This window comes from Bicyclus anynana, chromosome 4 (assembly GCF_947172395.1).
Source record: "Bicyclus anynana chromosome 4, ilBicAnyn1.1, whole genome shotgun sequence".
Taxonomy (NCBI): Eukaryota; Metazoa; Arthropoda; class Insecta; order Lepidoptera; family Nymphalidae; genus Bicyclus; species Bicyclus anynana.
Window position 1 is genome coordinate 17,412,678 of NC_069086.1, and position 20,088 is coordinate 17,432,765.

Consider the following 20,088-nt stretch of genomic DNA (forward strand, 5'->3'; position numbering starts at 1 on the left):
ACAAATGAAGTTTGACATTCACAAACCAAAATGTCAATGTCACATATCTTCAGAAAAAGTCGACTTGCCGTGAGTTGTGGTATTTTAGGTGTAAGAATATCCTGTAGATTTATATTTACGCACAAAATGAGTGTTAAACAGGCAGAATTTGCCGATACCAATGGGTTTGAGAGTAAAACTCCATTCCTGATCGGCGTGGCTGGCGGCACGGCGAGCGGCAAGGTTAGTACACAAAATCTATCCAAGTTATTGATTTTTCCCAATCTGGATGATGATTACGCAATAGAATGATCTCGGTAGGATAATAATAGTAGAAATTACGACGTAATTCTACATATAGTTGTGTTATAAATTGGTGAATGTTTGATTAATACCCTAACCTCAATAACATACATTGTTGAATATAAACATCCGTTCTTTTTATGGTATCAAGTCATTAAAAACAGATAAGTACTATGTCATTCCTTTAGGTATACATTTGTCTATTGTTACCGAAATAATTAAATTCCTCAATTTATATTGTCCTAAAAGGCTTTGTTTATTGATTTTTGTGGCAAAAACTCACAGACTGATGGTATTTTGAAGTTCTAAGGGTTATATCCAGGAGGGAATATCTTTCACCCGATGATGATGCTTAAGTAACATGATCAGTTGAATGTTAAACAGAGATTGATAAACATATTTCTGTTGCCATCACCTTTGTCCACATTTCACTTACATATCCAATCATTTCACCGCAGCTAGTTGCCTTGTGTGGTGACAGAAGGGCTGCTTCATTTTTTACGCCTAAAATCAGCATGGCTGTCCAGCTCATAAATGCAGCCAGTATTCTTGCCGCCATTCCACATGGGCATGATTTGTTTAGTTATTAGGAAAATTTAGCTTAAGTTACTTATTGTATTCTTTAAAAAAAAAAAAAAGTTTATCAAGGCCAATTTATCCAGCTGACCTAACACCTGTACACAAGTATCAACAAAATAAAAACTAAAATAAAGGTATAACATTACAAGGTTACAGTTTATATCACTGTGCACACCTTTCACTTGTAGAAAAGGAAATAACAGTTATAAACTAACTACAGATTTTTTAGTTTAGTTTACTCTTGTTGATTTTTTATACTTTTTTATCAAAAAATACTTAGTAAAAATTATTATAATCCTAGATCTCAAAGAGTAGATGTAGCTATGAACATCTCAAAGATAGAATCTATACAAATAGTCAACTGATGTTTCAAAAGTTCTTGTAAACTGAGCCTACTTAAAATAAATTAATCTTGAAATTTGAATTCTTTGAAGAAGTCAGCTTGCAAACAAGAAAAACTCATCAGAATCTGTCAATGGCATTTAGAAACTACATACAAAGACAGGCTCACAGGTACTTCAAAGACCCAAATTCTTCGTTTTTTCCTGAGCCTTTTCCATACTTGGCCATAATTTATGAAACATTGGGTATTAATAAAAAAAAGCTCATCAATTCCATTTTTATATACAGTCAACAGTATGTCAGCGTATCATGGAGAAGCTTGGCCAGCAGCACAAAGAACAGACAGAGAGGCGAGTGGTGTGCATCAGTCAGGATTCCTTCTACCGTACTCTCACACCATCGGAGCGACTTAGAGCCGAACGAGGACAGTTCAATTTTGACCATCCTGACGCATTTGATGATAAGAAACTCTTGACAATACTCAAAGATATATTAGCTGGAAAGAAAGTGGAAGTGCCAGAATATGATTACATTACTAACTCTATTAGGTAAGTTATTCATTATGTATTTAATCTTAGTGGATTGATGATGTCAAAGAGTGAACCAAGTTAATCTACACACAGCTTGAAAATTTAGAGTTTTCTACACATGATCGTCAAACTTCAGTCGGAAGAAGGCACCCAATGATAATGATTTAATGTTTCAAGTTTTGAATTTGTACAGTTAGTTTCATGTGGGTGACAGTTTCTTCACTCTTGAAAGTTTGCTGTGATTCACGATAATAGTATGTAATTATGAACATCATACAGGCAACTATCGGCGTACCCATGTTATCTGAAAAACACTGTAGAAGATATTGCTCTATTACAAAGCTATATATGCAGTTTATAAGGAATGGATTTCCTGGGTTAATAAGGAGAATTCTTAAGTAGGTTTTAAAAATGTAGATTTTAATATCATTAAAACAATAATATATCCTAACATCCGTCAACAACATATCTCATGAAAAAATAAAGAAATATTGTTGTCTAATTGTGGCTGAGTTGAAATACTCTCTTTCTTCCCAACACAACTAATGAGAGAGAGCGGTATTTTGGATTGTACAGCTATTAGTTGTTATTTGTCTTTCTTTTGACTCAAGATATGTTGTTGCTACATCTTAGGTCTATATACTTCATTTGTTCCACCAGCAACCGCTCACACACCATCTACCCGGCAGACGTAGTCCTGATTGAGGGCATCTTGGTTTTCTACTTCCCTGAAGTCAGGGAACTGTTCCACATGAAGCTCTTTGTTGACACTGATTCTGATACCAGGTTGGCTAGACGAGGTGAGATGTTTTTTTTAATAGTTCTAAAAACAGTAATAAATAATGCTAATAATAATTTAAAATAAATAAGATATGCAATGACATGCGTTTTCTACCTACATTTCTAATTTGTTTGTTGGTAAACTGTACACATAGAAAAAGGCTGTAGTATTAGCGCTGATGTTCAGGAAGCAGACTTTAATGTTAAAGTTTGATTATGTTTAATTATCAACCCATATTCGGCTCACTGCTGAGCTTGAGTCTCTTCTCTCAGAATGAGAGAAGTTAGGCCAATAGTTCACCACGCTGGCTCAATGCGAATTGGCAGACTTCACAAATGCAGAGAATTAAGAAAATTCTCTGGTATGCTTGGTTTTCTCACAATGGTTTTCCTTCACCATTTGTGACATGTGATATTTAATTTCTTAAAATGCACACAACTGAAAAGTTGGAGGTGCATACCCCAGACTGGATTCGAACCCACATCCTCTGGAATCGGAGGCAGAGTCCATATCCACTGGGCTATCACGGCTTGTTTAATTAAGTCTCTACTATTTTAGTAATATGAATAGTAATATATCAGAAAAACATGAAAATGCTTATTCCAGTGCCACGTGATATAATGGAGCGAGGTCGCGACTTGGAGCAGGTTCTCAACCAGTACATGAACTTTGTGAAGCCGGCCTTCGAGGAGTTCTGTCTGCCGGTATGTATTCAGATTCAAAATTCGAAAAATGTATTCTTAATTTATTGAAACTATGATAACTGAACAAAAATATATTTTTTAATTTTTTATTATAGCATAATCATGAAATTATTATTGTTTATATTAAATTTGATATGAGACAACTAGCCTATTGCAATCAATGGTTCTCCAGTATGCAGGTTATTTATTTGACATCATTTTGTTTCAGACCAAGAAATTCGCTGACGTCATCATACCGCGCGGCGCTGACAATTTAGGTAAGTGTGATTATATTTTTATTATTTTATATATCTACTATCTGACGCCGCGCCGTTTCACCCGCGTGGTTCCCGTTCCCGTGGGATTACGGGGATATAATATAAACTATAGCATTCGGGGATAGTGTAGCTTCCCAGCAGTGAAAGAATTTTTCAAATTGTTTCAGAGCATATTCAATGCAAATAATCAAACAGATCTTTCCTCTTTATAATATTAGTATAGATATTGTGCTTGGGTATTGATATAAACACAATGGTGTCTGTCACGGCTAGACTTTCCTCATTTTATAAAAGTCGAAAGTTTGTCAGCTCCTGCTCCGTTCATACCAAGTATGGTAGGCAACTATGGAGTTCGGAAAATGGTGGTTTAGGGAGGTAGCAGTGGGATTTTTAGTGTGACGTCATGTCACTTCTTTCACTTTAAAGTTATTTGTACAAGCATAATGTGTCAATGTGTTGATTTGCCAAAAAACAGTAACTTACACATGCAATATACATGCAACGATTGTTTTATACTATAGTTAGGTTAGGTTAGGTTAGGTAGTGCCTACAAAATCATTGCAAAATGTGCATTGCTGTAACTTATACAAAAATGGTCGTACAGCAAAAAAAAAAAACCAAAATTGTAGCTCTAAGTGTTTAGTTTTTGGATCTGAGTTTGAAAATTTTTTTTTGAAAATATTTTTCGAGTAATCATAAGAAAACCACCGAAAAAAAATTTTCGAAATTTTTTTGGTTTTTTTTTTTTAATCTACGGACGTGGAAAAAATTTTTTCGACTCAACCTCCATATGGACCGGATAGCTTTTTTATTCAGATTTAATTTAGTTTTTTTTAAATCTCGATACGAGCATTTCTCGCTGAGATATCGATGTTTGAATGGAAAAAGATCATTTTGTCTTTGATTACCAATATCTCAGCAACCAATGATCGCACAGAAATTTTGAGGTTGGTTTTAAAAACTTGAATAAATTTTCTACAAGGATTAGCAATTGAATTTTGAAAAAAAATTTTTTTTTTCAATCATTACATGAATTTGAAAAAGCATCCAAAAAAGGGCTTTTTGTCGTTTTTTGGAAAATCAAGCGCCCAATTAAAAATATTGCGGAAACCACTGACGTTAAGTGTGCCTTTTACTGTTCAATATACCCACAAAAACCCTACAAAGTTTCAATTCAATCCAGCCAACCGTTTTTTTTTCCCACTTGATCGAATTTTTGAAAAAATTAAAGGAGCAAGAATTTCGCTCTGAAAATGTCATAATTTTTATAATGCGGGCTGTTATTAGGAGCAGAGGTGGCAATACGCGGTATTAGCACAACACACACACACACACACACACACACACGCACACACACATCTTCGGAGAGTGAGTTTGGAGTCACAAAATACTGTGGAAGTGACGAACCACAGTGTCTCAATCTCTGATAAAACCACACACATACACGTGCAAGCACAAAACCGTAAATCCGCCGTGCAACCTCCACGTGGTACGCTTTGGGTAACGCTAATGTCGGCGGTAATTTTTTTTTAATTTTTTTTGATTTGGGCCAATTGAAAAAAAATTGAAAAATTATTTTTTTTTTGTTTCTCAAAAATTTTCGATTTTTTTTTCTTAAATTTTTCAAGTCACTAATACAGAATTGAGAGAAAAATGAAAAAAAAAAATTTTTTCATTTTTGATAAAAATTATGACATTTTCAGAGCGAAATTCTTGCTCCTTTAATTTTTTCAAAAATTCGATCAAGTGGGAAAAAAAAACGGTTGGCTGGATTGAATTGAAACTTTGTAGGGTTTTTGTGGGTATATTGAACAGTAAAAGGCACACTTAACGTCAGTGGTTTCCGCAATATTTTTAATTGGGCGCTTGATTTTCCAAAAAACGACAAAAAGCCCTTTTTTGGATGCTTTTTCAAATTCATGTAATGATTGAAAAAAAAATTTTTTTTTCAAAATTCAATTGCTAGTCCTTGTAGAAAATTTATTCAAGTTTTTAAAACCAACCTCAAAATTTCTGTGCGATCATTGGTTGCTGAGATATTGGTAATCAAAGACAAAATGATCTTTTTCCATTCAAACATCGATATCTCAGCGAGAAATGCTCGTATCGAGATTTAAAAAAAAAACTAAATTAAATCTGAATAAACAAGCTATCCGGTCCATATGGAGGTTGAGTCGAAAAAATTTTTTCCACGTCCGTAGATTAAAAAAAAAAACCAAAAAAATTTCGAAAATTTTTTTTCGGTGGTTTTCTTATGATTACTCGAAAAATATTTTCAAAAAAAAATTTTCAAACTCAGATCCAAAAACTAAACACTTAGAGCTACAATTTTGGTTTTTTTTTTTGCTGTACGACCATTTTTGTATAAGTTACAGCCTGTTGAAAATCCCCCAAAAATTTGGATTTTTTTTCTGCTCCCTTAATTTTTGTGCATAGTATATATTTTTTACACTAAACACACAACCTGACATTGTAGACAATATTTATGCGTTTATATAACTTTTGTTGTTTAATTAGCGACTTAATGAAATTAGGACAATTATGCACATTTGTTCGCTTTAGGTTTGATGCGCTAGTGGCCTATCTCTAATATAAAATATCGTTGCGTACATACAAAACCTCTTCTGCTGAAATGAGTAATAATCTATCTACGAGAAAAGTACGGTAAATAGAAAATTACAACCGAGGCGATATTGCAGAGCTCGAGCCGAAGGCGAGAGCTATAGTAAGGAAGCAGAGGCTACAATTATCAAAGCGCATGTCATACGACGTTTTATAACACATTTGCGAGGAAACACACTTTGAACATACTTTCAGAATTTACATATTTGCCTGTTTTCCGATGACATTTTGATAAGCCTGTCATTTTTGCACAGATAACGAAGTGCGCACAGCGTTTGTTTTTTTTTTAGACAAATGCACCAAAAACAGCCAGTAAATAAATAATACTTTATAAAAATATTAAAGAATTAAATCGCTTTTTATTATATTTTATCTCACAAAGTTAATTTTATTCATAAAATGTTGAGCACTTTTCCGACATAAAAACTCTTTGCCAAGATTTAAAAAAGTACCGTTCGTTTTTAGACGGTTGACAAAGGTTTTAAATTACATTACGGCACATGTGCATTTTGTTTTACATTACGGCACATGTGCGTAATGAGATACATTACGATATTGAAATTGGTGAAATAAGAGATATTTTACGAGCAAATGTGTTATAAAAAGCTATTTTGCCAGCTTTAATTAAACCAATATGTTTTAAAACTATGAATACATTATTAAGAAAAAAGTTTATCTCTCATATTCATAAACATGAACCTCAGTTTTCTTAATAAAGTGGACCTTATCACTACTGTTTAAAATTCACTTTACTTTAAAGGTTTGATTCCTTATCCATGGTTATAATAATGCTGTATGATAACTGTGTCTGTTTATTAAATGACAATTAAAAGATGAAGCAATAAACGAAGAGTAAAAGTACCCAAAAACCATTTTTAATTGTTCACTCGGGTTCTACTAAACCATGTAATTTTGATCAGAATCATAAAAAAAAAACATTTTCCGGTGTACTAGTAAATAAAATGAGTTAAAATTAAAAAAAAGGTTTCGCAACAGTTTGTTAATGATATATTCTCGTATGTATATTAAGTGTATTTCTTCAGAAAAAAAAACATCCAAGAAAAAAGGTAGGTATTTTCAAAAAAAAAGATTATATACCAGATATAAGATATTGTCAGATAAGGTCTAGGTAATCTACAAAAGACTGATAGAGCATTGCAAATATCTTCTAACAACAATACAATTTTTGAAAAAATCACGGATATTTTAGAATTAATCATATCAAATTATAGTTTGTAAAAATTATGTTATTTATTATTTATAAGTGTTTGTTATTAATAAGCAGTATTCAGTATCCATGTATTCATATATTAAAGGTAAGTACATCGCGAGGTCATAGCCACTGCAACAAGTCTTCCCATTCCCTCATCTGGGTCACTTTGGTCGAATACTTCCTTCCATGAGGTAGAGTCGCTAAAGTTTCTTAAAGTTGAACTTCACACGAATGGATTTGACCAAAGAATAGATTGGTGCTGATTCTCTTGCACACAAGTCCTAAACTAAATTGACATTTCTAAAGCGAAGGTCATGTGATAGCATCCATGCGTTTGACACCAATTTGACAGTTCGATTTCGCTGTCAGATTTAAGGCAAACTTAATCGCTACCAAAACGGGAACGATGCCTTCACATGACTTCGATTGACAATAGTGCTTATTCGGTAGTACGTCGTACTACACTAAATTGACAGGTAAATCTGTCAATATAGTGTAGTTCAAGACTTGTGTATAGCCGAATTCGCACTGTTGACAGGTATGAAAGTGGTGCTGTCTTTTTCAACATACAAAAGTGTGAAAAGGATGGGAGTGGTTTAAAATCTGTCAATTTAGTTTTGTTTGCGATTTGTGTACAACTGCATTGGCACCGTCGCCCACTTCTTGCAGCGGCTATGTTCTTATGTAGCTGCTAAATTAGACTCTGTCACTCACGACTCAAGGTCGTTTTTCCGTTGTTGCAGTGGCTATAGACCTTATCGTGCACCATATATGGGATATAATGTACAAGAAACGGCCGGTGAAGATCGCGAACGGCTGTAATGGTCATTTGGAGGTGGAAGACGGAGGTAGCGGAAGAAGGATGTCAGGAAGCTCTGAAGATACGTTGAGTCGATAGTCGTCTGTGGTATCGTTTGGGGTTTCTGTGACGGATCTTTGATGGTATTATCTGGGATGTCATCATTTCGATATGACAGAAATCTTGCGCGTAATATGCATTTTCACGTCAATCTTCCAAGCACCTCCTAATACAGACAGTGGCAAGTAACGCATTGCAGTTTCGAAAATTCGACAGGATATTTAATCAGTGAATGAGAAATTTGGTAACTATTTTTACCAAGTTATTCTTTGATTTTACAAAGTACCTGCATTTTTACAATAATAATTGTAGCAATAATTTTGACTGCCATTACTATAGATAAAAAAATACGGCGTTTTTAAAAAGGTCCGTCATGATATTAGAAACAATATGATGAAATAATGGATGAAATTGACATTGTGCCCCAATAAAGCGGTATACAAGTTATAACAACTTTTCTGTTTTTTCTACTTTTTTGTTCATTTGTGTAATATAAAATAGGTAAGTAGTATATTTTAGGGGCGCTGGGCTACGATGCATTTTAATATATCAATATTGAATTACTTATCGTATTTTCTTGGTTTTACAATGTATTCCGTAAAACTATATACATACGTTTATTTCATCAGTTTTATTCATTTGCAATATTGGATTAACATCACCTAAATATATCGATACATTTAATCGATAAAAAAATTATAAGTAAAGTGAGTTGTTTATCCATCTTATTATTACCAAATAACCCTTCTTGCAGTCGGGTAAAAAGGGGCCCAATGGAAACATGAAAACTGTCGTGTTTAAGTATAAGAGACTGTAACTACTATTTATCTGTAAGGGTTTGCACCGACAGACTATGTTTAGGCGTTCGTTTGTAACAGATAGCAAGCAGTTTGTGCTATAGAGTTAAAGTCTGGTAGCTCAGAGATTGTGTTTCTGGCTGGTCGTGTGAATGGGACAAACATATTAAATTACAATTGCCTCGTTTTCTTGACGTGACAACGTCTTATAATCCGATGGAGCCGGCTGCACACTCGAAAACAGATGACGTCATGCGCTGTTCCCTCGCTCTAGGGTTGCCAACTTCTTTGTACAAGAAATAAAGTATATTTTGGTCTATGAAGATTATTAAACTATGTATATGGAATTGAAACAGTTATGCAGTAGTGCCAATAGATGGCGCTGGTCCAATTCCTTAGAAATTACGTTTACGTTACGCGACAGTAACAGTATCGAACTGCCACTAGGCCCTCAGTATTTTATAAAAACGTACATTTTCATTTTTAAAATGCAACCATTCCATCCGTATTTTCTTATGACGTTGTCACGTTCAATTATCGTCAGTAAACCGACTTTACAGACAACTGATTTTTTCCCTCTCTCTCTGATATGTTACATCGCCCACTTGTCAGAAACGAGCGGACTCTGAGCGACCGGACTTTAACAAAATATATTACCGTACAAAAACCGCGAAACTCGAAAGCCTGAATTCTTTCTGTCTGCACGGGTTCGTAATGTGTTGCATTTTGTTTGTTATTCGGAGGTTATTTTATATCATTGATATGTCCAAGAAACGTAACTTTTGTCCCATTACCTTTATTTTTAATTTTAATTTTAATTATTATTGTTATTTTATATTCCAGTGACATAATAATTTTGTTGGCCACTTTGACGTTTTCTATTCCCGTTGGTCCCACATATACCACACACCACCCAACCACGATCCATAGGTAAAATAATAATAAACCAATAACCAATAACACTTATAGTCAGGGATCCCTAGAACCTTTTGTAAATTCATTTCGATGAGACGATAAACTTTTTTATTTGCGTAAATTCTTGATTGTGGTAGCTAACTGAGTTACCAGGAAATTCAAATTTCAGAGCGTCGTAATGAGATAATGTACCACGCAATTTGTAGGACATTGTGGCTGTTAAATTGTATAACTAATAATTACGCAACAGTAAAAAAACAGCTGGTTAGTTACAGTTTTTATAACTAATTAATAATCTCGTTATTGATACAAGTTGGGACTAGGGTAGAGTAACAAAAGTTGTTACTAACAAGATGTTTTTTTTTACTGTTGATTAATTAATTAACAACCACAATGACCTACAAATTGCGTCGTACATTATCTCGTTCCGACGCTCTGAAATTTTCATTTCTTGGTAACTCAGTTAGCTACCAGAACGAACGGTGAACGGTGAGCGCTAAGAAATTCACCTCTAGTAATAGACGTCATAAGTGGTTGATAAAAGTGTCAATATTACTGCAATTATTTCCTCGTTATGTAGGCTAAGATACGCGCCACGACATATATTGTGAAGACAAAATAACATATTGTCGACCAATAGCGGAGGATTGCTCTCTTTCGGCCCATTGCAACCAAAGAGAGAGCTATATTTCTGGTTCTGCCGCTTTTGGTCGACTATGTTTTTTCTCTTCACGAGATAAGTCGTGACGCACATCTTAAGCCAGCAAATGAAGCAATTATGTATTATTTAGTTATTAAGGTGACCGTACACCATTTATTTATAAGGCTGAAACAAAGCGTAGAGTAAGGGAAAGGTGTTCAGTAATATACAAATAAAAAACTATTTTAATTTATAAACATAGCTAGTGAATTGTAACTAACAATTTTTATGTAAGTTGTTCCATTATATTTGTGTAAAAGTCGGTTCACATTAACCCAGTTTTTCTTTAATCTAACTACAAATATTCTATAATTTTCGAATCAATCAAACTTTTCACTCTCACTTTACTAGATTAGCCAAGATGAACCTATTGTCAATAAGACAGTCAAAAACCCCGTTACGTAATTTTTAACTAATGTAACTAATGACAATTTAGTGTATAAACTAGTGCGTCGGTTTTATGAATGCTTTAGAGTATTCATAAAATCATCACACTAGTTTTTATGGATGGTAAAACATGCTGAAAATTTGTTTTTAAAAAAATAGGGTATACACTATTTTTTTAAAAACAAATTTTCTACACTTAAATTTTACTTCCCATAGCGTCCATTTCCATTTAATATATTTATTCCGCACTTGCAATTGAATGAATAATTGATTCAATTATATAAACAATGTGAACGGGCCGTAATTAACAATTATAATTACACTAATTTTTATGTTGGACACACAAACTACACTTTTTTGACATGAAAAGTTCACAAATCTAATTATCGCGACTTTCTATTAGTTTCAAGTCAGTTTCTTCGTATACTTTTGTATTTTTATGCATTTACAATTTAATTTTTTTCAAACTGTTATGTATTGAAATTTTCCAATGGGGCCGTTATGCATGAAATTTCATATTTTTTGGAATGTGTAATGAAATTGAGTGGTTATTATTATTTGAAATTTATCCAGGCCCTTAAGCATTTTATATTTTTGTTATTTTGCACAAATATTTCTTTTGAGCCTTAATGCTTTTTTTACTAATGTAAGTAGGTATCTCTTTCAATATGGTGCGATTTTGTACGCACCAATGTCCCTAGTTTAAAGTATACATCTCAAGACATTTGATTTTGGGTTTTATTAAATTTGTTATGGTAAATATTTAATGGGAATTTCAAAAACACTAAAAATTTTTTAACTCTACATTGTTTTTTTTTAATTCTCAAAAGTATATAACCTACTAGGTGTATATAATATGTTTTATTTTTAATTGGTATAACCTATAAATAACATCCGATCTCCATCCGAATTCCAATTATTAATGTATGTAATTATATGATAAAATGAATTTAAAAAGGCGAAAAAAAAATAAAATAAAACTAAAGTTGTATAAAAAAATTAATTGTTAGTAAAATTGTAATAAGTAGTTGATATGAACTTGTAATACCAAGTATCTATTGTCATAATAAATTTTCATTGTGATCACCGTTAGGTATATCACTATATTATTTACTCGCATGTAAAATCACAGCGTGTAGTGTCTTGCAAATAAACAAGGTGAAAAAAATAATTCACTTGCGCCAAATTAATTTTTCATTAAGGTTTATACATTACCTAAATATTTGACAAAACACACAAATATGCATTTGATGTTTTTAGTAATGTTGATGATATATTTTCTTGAATCTACAAAAAATAATTGTTTTAATTTTTTAAAATCTGTATATTGATTTTAAAAATATTGTTAAAAGCACACATAGGCATGGGTTTTATTATATTATGTAAAATACGAAACGAACACGTATAATATTTTTTGTAAAAATGTTAAAGATTTCGATTTACAGTTGTACTGGTACGACATCATGTAAAAAAATATTACGAATAAGGAGTCAAAAATTTAAGGCTTCAACAAATTTAAGAAAGTTTTCCACGCTTAGTACAGGCACAAAACATATTACACAAATAATTTAAATCGATTTGTCTTGATTATATTCTTTATTAAAAACAATATATACTAATAAATAAAATTCAAGTGTCTGTTTGTAATTTTAAATTAACAGTTTTTCATTAAATGCATAATATTTAACTTATGTATTTTAAAAAATCAATTTCTAAATTTTTTGTCTGTCTGTCTAATAGTTTAAACGTGTATTTCACTGAAAGATAGCTGATTGTAATAAGAAGGCTATATTTTGTGTCCGTTTTACCACGGGTACAGGAACTACGCGGATGAAACTGCGGGACATCCGCTAGTGATAAATAATCAGACCTAGTAAAGTGATTTACTTCTGGAATTACCACATTATAATACTTAACAGCATAAAAGGCAAATTATTCTATTAACGATAATTTATATATAGATAATGGAAATTAAAAAAATTGAATTATAACCTTACCTTGAATAATGTATCTTCATGTAATTAAATAAGTGAGAAAAGTATATTAAGTTTGTTTTTAAGTATAAAATAAAATTGGCTAATGTAAATTATGTTATAAAATATATTCTGTTCGCTGTATTAAAATGTAATATCAAATACAATTTAAAATAAGTTTTTGCCTCTTAAACCTACCCTAATGGGATGGTTTATTAGTGCACAAATTTTTAAATTAGTTTGCATACTTGCGTGTATAACTACTTATAAGTACTATTTGTAGTGTAAGGTACTTTTAGCGCTTAGGTCGTGATGAAATGTAATAATAATAATAAAGTGTTTGCAAGCAATTATTGTTTTATTTGTATATATATATTAATTAACTAAATATAATTTTAATTAGTCGAGACAGTTATTCTGGTTGTTCTAAAATTAAATATTTGAACTACATATTTACATAAGTTAACTACACTAAATTGACAGAATATCTGTCAATCTAGTGTACTTGTACTGGTAACTGTAACTGTAAAAAAAAGTTCTGTACTTCCGAAGCGATTCAACAAAAACTCTTATTCTATTTCTTAAATTGCAGTATGATAGGTATAATGATACTAACCATTTTATCACTCGTAAAATTAAATATCCAGTCATAAACGAGTACATAATTTTAGTAGGCAAATTATTAACTTCTCGAATTTTCGAAACAAATTGCAGTTGAGCCTATAATTTTACACTGATAGAGTACAGTGTCTATGACTATTTTGTATGTCTTTGGAGGTACAAAATTGTGCATAATATATATTAATTATAAAAGATTTTTAAAATCAATTTCTTGCAAAAGTTGTTGAAAAACTTTAATGCAACTGAACTATAGAATGAATTGACAACAAAATATTTCTATATAAATAACTAGCCGACACCCGCGACTTCGTCCGCGTGAAACTCGATGTAAACTTTCAACTACCCCTATCCTACCCCTACTCTACCCCTAGCCTACCCCTACCCCTACCCTACTCCTACCTACCCCTACCTTACTTTTCTGGTTGATTTTTTACACCTTGTGTCCGAAAAACTCAAATATCTTACGGAACCCTATTTTTTTCCAAAATAAAATTTAACCTATGTTACTTGTGGATAATGTAGCTTTCGAATGGTGAAAGAATTTTTGAAATCGGTCCAGTAGTTTTTTAGCCTATTCATTACAATCAAACAAACAAACATACAAACAAAGTTTTCCTCTTTATAATATCAGTATAGATAAGTAGGTATAATTTTCAAACATTTGTATTGTACATACATCAATGCTAAGATGAACAAGTAAATTCAAATTCTAGGTTAGACTACAATGAATAAATGAATGTCAAGGATGAAAAAGAATATTAAATTTCGGACGGTGGATTTGAACCGTCGTCTTTTTATTTCCAATCCGTGTTTCCCTAACTGCGCCACGGGATTTACAATTTGAAGCTTGAAAAAAGGTGACCAATAAAAGACTCCTGATTTCAAAGCATATCTTATAACATAACTGGTTTTATTTCTTAATTGTATTAGTTTTAATTGCAGATAAGTGCTTAACATTTTTTGAATAAAATTATTTTTGTGAGATAAAATATAATAAAAAACATTTAGGTAATTCTTTCAGAATTACCTAAATGTTTTTTTTATTATAATTTAATATTATATTTTAATAACTTTGACAATAAATGACAACCATTTATCTGTAACAGAAACAAAAACAATAATTTATTTTATTGGGAGGTAATACACTGGCTGTTTTTGGTGCATTTGTCTAAAAAAAACGCACGCACTTCGCTGTCTGTGCAAAAATGACATCTTATGGAAAACAGGACAGGCAAAGATACAACTTCATTTTCAGAAAGTGTGTTCAAAGTGTGTTTCCTTCGCAAATGTGTTATAAAACGTCGTATGACATATGAGCGCTTTGATAATTACAGCCTTTTACTATAGCTTTCGCTTACGGCTCGAACTTGCAATATCGCCTCGGCTGTAATTTTTAACTTACCGCACTTATATCATAATGTACTATTACCGCATTACTTTATTAATGGCATATGCAATGTATATTTACTAGCACAAACTCTCCGATAATTAATTTGCCAAACACATGTTGAATGTAATGTTTGAAATGTCTTATGTAGGTACACTGAGATTTGGTTGTAAAAGTTTTATTGATATCTAAGTTGTCATTTTCTCTCTTTACAGTTGCCATAGACCTCATAGTGCAGCACATATCTGAATATCTCAAGAAGAGCGCCTCAGACAAGTACCGCCTAATGTACGCGCCGCTCTCACCCTCCACCCCCACCAGCCCCCACCGGAGTGGGAAGATCGGCCGACCGCACTAAGCTATAAAATTTTATTTATTAAATTCAATTAATATGTATGGAAGTGAGAATGGAAGGTAACAAAGCCAAATCACGCGTTGACACGCAGATATTAGATTATTAAGACTATTCTTAAAACTCCACTTTCATATTGTAACGCTAACGCATTAATTGAAAAAAAAACTCGAGTGCATGTGAATTGTGGTTGTTTATATGGTATTCAGTAATATAAGCTAGATCCGTAAAGTTATTTAAAAAGCATTGGTGATTGGAATTGATTGATGAAATCAAACAAGTTCCAATGTAGTTGCAATTTTGAAACAGTCTCTCATTCAATTTAATGTGCACTTGTAGATTTTATTATTTTTATTTATCCTGTTAGACAAACCTTTGAATACACCACTGAAGATTTCTTTAAACATATATTTTTGTAGCTTCGAGCAATAATGTTAAACAATTGCGTATTATGAAAATTTATAATTCTCCAATATTTTTGGTAAGGATCTTTTGATTCGTGACATAAAAGAAATAATGCAATATCTAAATTTACTCAGGTCTGACCAGATGTGGACTGGTAGTAGGTTTCGGCTGTGGCTAGTTAGTAATGTAGCGATTTAGAAATCAGTTTAGAAACTGCATAGGAAACAGTCAAAGGTTGCTCCCAATGCAAATTCTTGATACCATCGTAGCATTGTCATCTTAGGCAAGAAGCAGTTAAGAATATTATTGGTAGAAGGTTTCTGTCCTGCGATTGGCTGTCTTAAGCAAATGAGGCTGTAACTATCTCGGTACATAGAACCAAGGTACAGAATTTGGCACAGTAAACTATTAATACTATAACTACAGCGTTACTCGATGCGTAATGTTTACCAATAAACAAATTAAAAGTGAGGGTATAAATCAATAGTCATTTCACACATAATAATAGTTATAATTAACATGTTCTTACATTAATAAAAATAAATTCGATTAAATATGGTTAAATATATTTTCAATAACATTTTATAAACAAATGATACATTATTTAAAATAAATAACTTATGAAATGACATGCGTTTTCTACCTTCATTCACATCGAGTAGGGCTGTATAATAAGAAAGGATTAACGCGAGGTCATTAGTTCGCTGCCCAACTTCTGTGTCGCAGGCTGTACTTTCTTGATCACATTATTTGAGGCTAATTCGGATTAATGTAGACAAAATTTATAATAAAATATTTAACGTGAATTGTACATAACAAGTTTTCAATCCAAAAATTACTATAAGTACCTATTTAAATTATGATTTAAACCATTGGAAGTATAGTTTTCTCTAAAGTTATTAAATCATGCATAGGTACCTACTTATATACCTATAATTTCTTAATTTGTATGCCAAAAAAAAACGTGAAAGATAACTACGGATGTATGTTCTTAAACTAACACGTAGTTTTAACTCCGTAGATAATTTAATCTATAAAAAAAGAAAAGCGTAGTATGATACACATTTAATGTCACTATTATTATTAATTATTGTAAGTAAAATGTAAAATAATATTGATACAATGCATCTCTAATGGCTATATGATTTTGATTTGTTGGAGAATTGACTTAACATTAAGTAGTCAATGCATAACTTATTAACCTAGCTGTCAAATTTAATTTTAAAATCCTAATTTTACCTGCAACTACAACTAACATCACAATACATATTCAGGTATTTGTCGTTTTAATCAATACTGTATAAATACACATACATAAATCTAAACTAAATGCAAATATAGTGGTGTACTTATCCTCTATATGTGTATGCATGGGAAATAAATAGGACACCTGTCATTATAGCTTGTACAGCATTATTTTTTGTACAGTAAAATTAACGTGCTGTCATTTTTTGCGCGAATTGAACCGATAATTGTATTTGATTGAGAAAATTTGTGACAACTATTTTTTTTCTGATTGTGTAAGTGCCGTAGGCTCCTTATGGGACCTCAGCGGCATTACCGGGAGGTTTGGGCGAGCGCAGAAGCATCGTCTGATAGGGCCCGAAGGCATTAATTTGCTCCTGTTTTTCCCATAATTAAAGCTCTCCAAATATACCTATAGGTAGTTTATATTTATCTAGTTGTATAAAAAGTACTCAATATGCGGACGACGTCATGAGTTTCCGTCATACGATATTGAATTATTTTCTCATTAAAAAGTTCACATACCTAGTACTAGTCATTTACAAAATATAATGGTGATTTTTGTACTTATTTCTAACTGACATAACGCAAAATATTTATTGTTTAGATTTATTGTTATAGGTATAGTTGTATGCTATTTTATGGACATATTTTATTGTTAAAAGTGCCCTTAAAATTTTGTAAAACAAATTAAGCTAATTCTATGGTTCACAAATCTTTAAACTAAAATGACACGTCATCTATAATAAGAGTAAATAAGCGAATTGTCATTTTAGTTTATCTAAAAGATTTGCTTGCCATCCAAAATTTTAACTTACCTAATATTGACATTTAGTATTTTGAAACCAAAGCTGGTAAAATATTTTTAGAGTTCTGAATTCAAATGATTATTTTTATTTTTAGAGTGAAAAAAATATTTATTTAAAGTACATTTAAACATTGACACGAATTAAATACCAAAACGCGTTCGTATAAAAACCAGGATATTTTATGAGAACCGTGAGGTAACTACATGGTAGGATGGTTTTAAACTATAATATGCAGTCAAACTTCTAAGACCTTAAAAATAAGGAACATAACGATAAAGATATTTCATTAGAAATATGGCCATGTTAGTATTTTTAGGGTAATTCTAAATACATGACTGAAAGTTACTAGTCAAAGTAAATGATTGGTTTTACTTTACTGATTAGAAAAGTTGAGGCTGGCCGCACATTGGCATAGTTTTATTGTAATTAGTTTTTAGCATACATAGTTAAACCAATGTCCGTATGTTATGCATAGTTTGCCGTTAATAGGAATCGTGAGGAAACCTGCATACCAGAGAATTTCCTTAATTCTCTGCGTGTGTGAAGTCTGCCAATCCGCATTGGGCCAGCGTGGTAGACTGTTGGCTATATATCTCATTCTAAGAGAGATTCGAGCTCAGCAGTGAGCCGATAATGATGAATAGGACAAAGCAACATCAAAGTTTGTATGCCCTTGCAGTTTCTCGTCCGATTTCCTCGATCAAAGTTGTTGTTCACTCAACAAATTTTTGTAAATCTACTCTTCATTATTTATTTCGTAAGTCGCTTAGCCAATGTTCGGCCAGTTTAAATAATTAAAATCAAAAAGGAATTGGCGCAACTCTCTCACAGGAAGGCTGTTTACCTTGGTTGTTATGTATTTTAATTATTAAGATATATTTTATTTAAAGTTACCAAATTATATGCTGTGTTTTTGACTATTTTGCTAATGTTCTGTCTATCATAGGAATATTTATTTATAGCTGAGTAGCTATAAACTAAACTGTAGTTTTTCACATTTGTCATAAGTTGAAACTAACTTTCAGCCGATTTAAAACTCGTACAAAGTACTAGATAAAAATGCTCTAACTTAAAAGTGTTGTAAGTGGCGATTTTCCAGTATGAGAAAAAATCTCATATATTTGGAATTTTTATTTCTATACTTTAGATAGAACAAGGATGTTTGTAAAAATTTGTTTATAGATTTCTTAAAAGTCTATTGTGATAAAGTTACCAAAAAGTCAAACATTCATGGTTATATGGAGAAAATCGATAGAACGAGATAATTAAAATTAATTGAATTAAGTAAAACTTACACCTTCTTTCTACTTTCAAGTTTCAATATATAAAATGATAATATTTTAAGAGCAACTATATTACTAGAAGAAACTGCATCACATGACGTCTAAGTTTAACCAAAGAGTGTAATTTTTTTTTGTATTGTATTGACAATTGTTGTTTAGATTTAAAAAAAAAGCCAATCCCTGATATTAACCCAAAGTCATACTTCATTAATTTATGTGAACATTCAAAAGTTTGCGTACTTTTGAATAGCTAGTTGTACATACATCGGTAATAATATCATGGCAAATAAAACATTGCTCTACTTTTACAGCTGTCAATTTAGTGTACATTTACTTACAAACAAATGTCAAAAATGACAGTAAGTACATTTATTTTCATAAAGTTTTTGAGATAAACACAATATGTTCTATCGAGCTTCATTTCAATTACTTTTACATTAAGTATGACATGTCAACTTTGCGATGCGGACTTAATTTGTTATTTAAATTTAAAATTGTTTAATTTTTTTTAACAGTATAAGGTAGCTTGTTATGAAACATTCAAATATGGAGAAGAAAATATGTTTTTCGTTTTTACTATCATACACAACCTTCCTATATACTTTGCACTTTTAGGTTTAGTTATTATAACCACATTTTTTATTACCATTATAATATTGCCTATTATTATTAGCTAATAATTAAATTGTCCTTATTTTTTCACTATATTATTATTAAATTGTGATTAAGTAATTTATTATTTTTGTAGACATTCAACATTGTTTATTTATATTCGCCTCATCATTAAAATATTGTTTAGTGTTTAGATTGTTGATTATAGAACACAAATTATTGTACAAAGTTTAAATCATTAAAGTTATTTTATCATTAAAATTGTATTTTGTCCTCTGATCCTTCCTCGGCATTCTGAGTTTGTGTTATTGAGAGAAATACTCGTGGTTTACTTTCATCAATCATCATCATTGTCAGCCTACTATACCGCCCCACTGCAAGGCCTGCCCCTGTAGCCAAGTGGCTACAGGGGCAGGTTGGCGGGCGATAATGT

At 31.7% G+C, this 20,088-nt stretch overlaps 1 protein-coding gene across 2 annotated transcripts; it reads left to right on the top strand.

The window, feature by feature from the left end:
• The first annotated feature begins 15 nt into the window (after positions 1-15).
• On the top strand, positions 16-19,916 carry LOC112055180 (uridine-cytidine kinase). 2 transcript variants are annotated; one of them, XM_024095190.2, is made up of 6 exons: positions 16-222; positions 1,492-1,751; positions 2,394-2,533; positions 3,121-3,218; positions 3,427-3,475; positions 8,054-13,291. In XM_024095190.2, the coding sequence occupies exons 1-6, from the start codon at positions 31-33 to the stop codon at positions 8,206-8,208; spliced, it is 894 nt and encodes a 297-aa protein (XP_023950958.1). In that variant the 5' UTR covers positions 16-30; the 3' UTR covers positions 8,209-13,291. The 2 variants fall into 2 exon arrangements, with proteins under 2 accessions (XP_023950958.1, XP_023950959.1); XM_024095191.2 differs by lacking the exon at positions 8,054-13,291 and adding an exon at positions 15,165-19,916 and having other exon boundaries at positions 23-222.
• Positions 19,917-20,088: the final 172 nt, after the last annotated feature.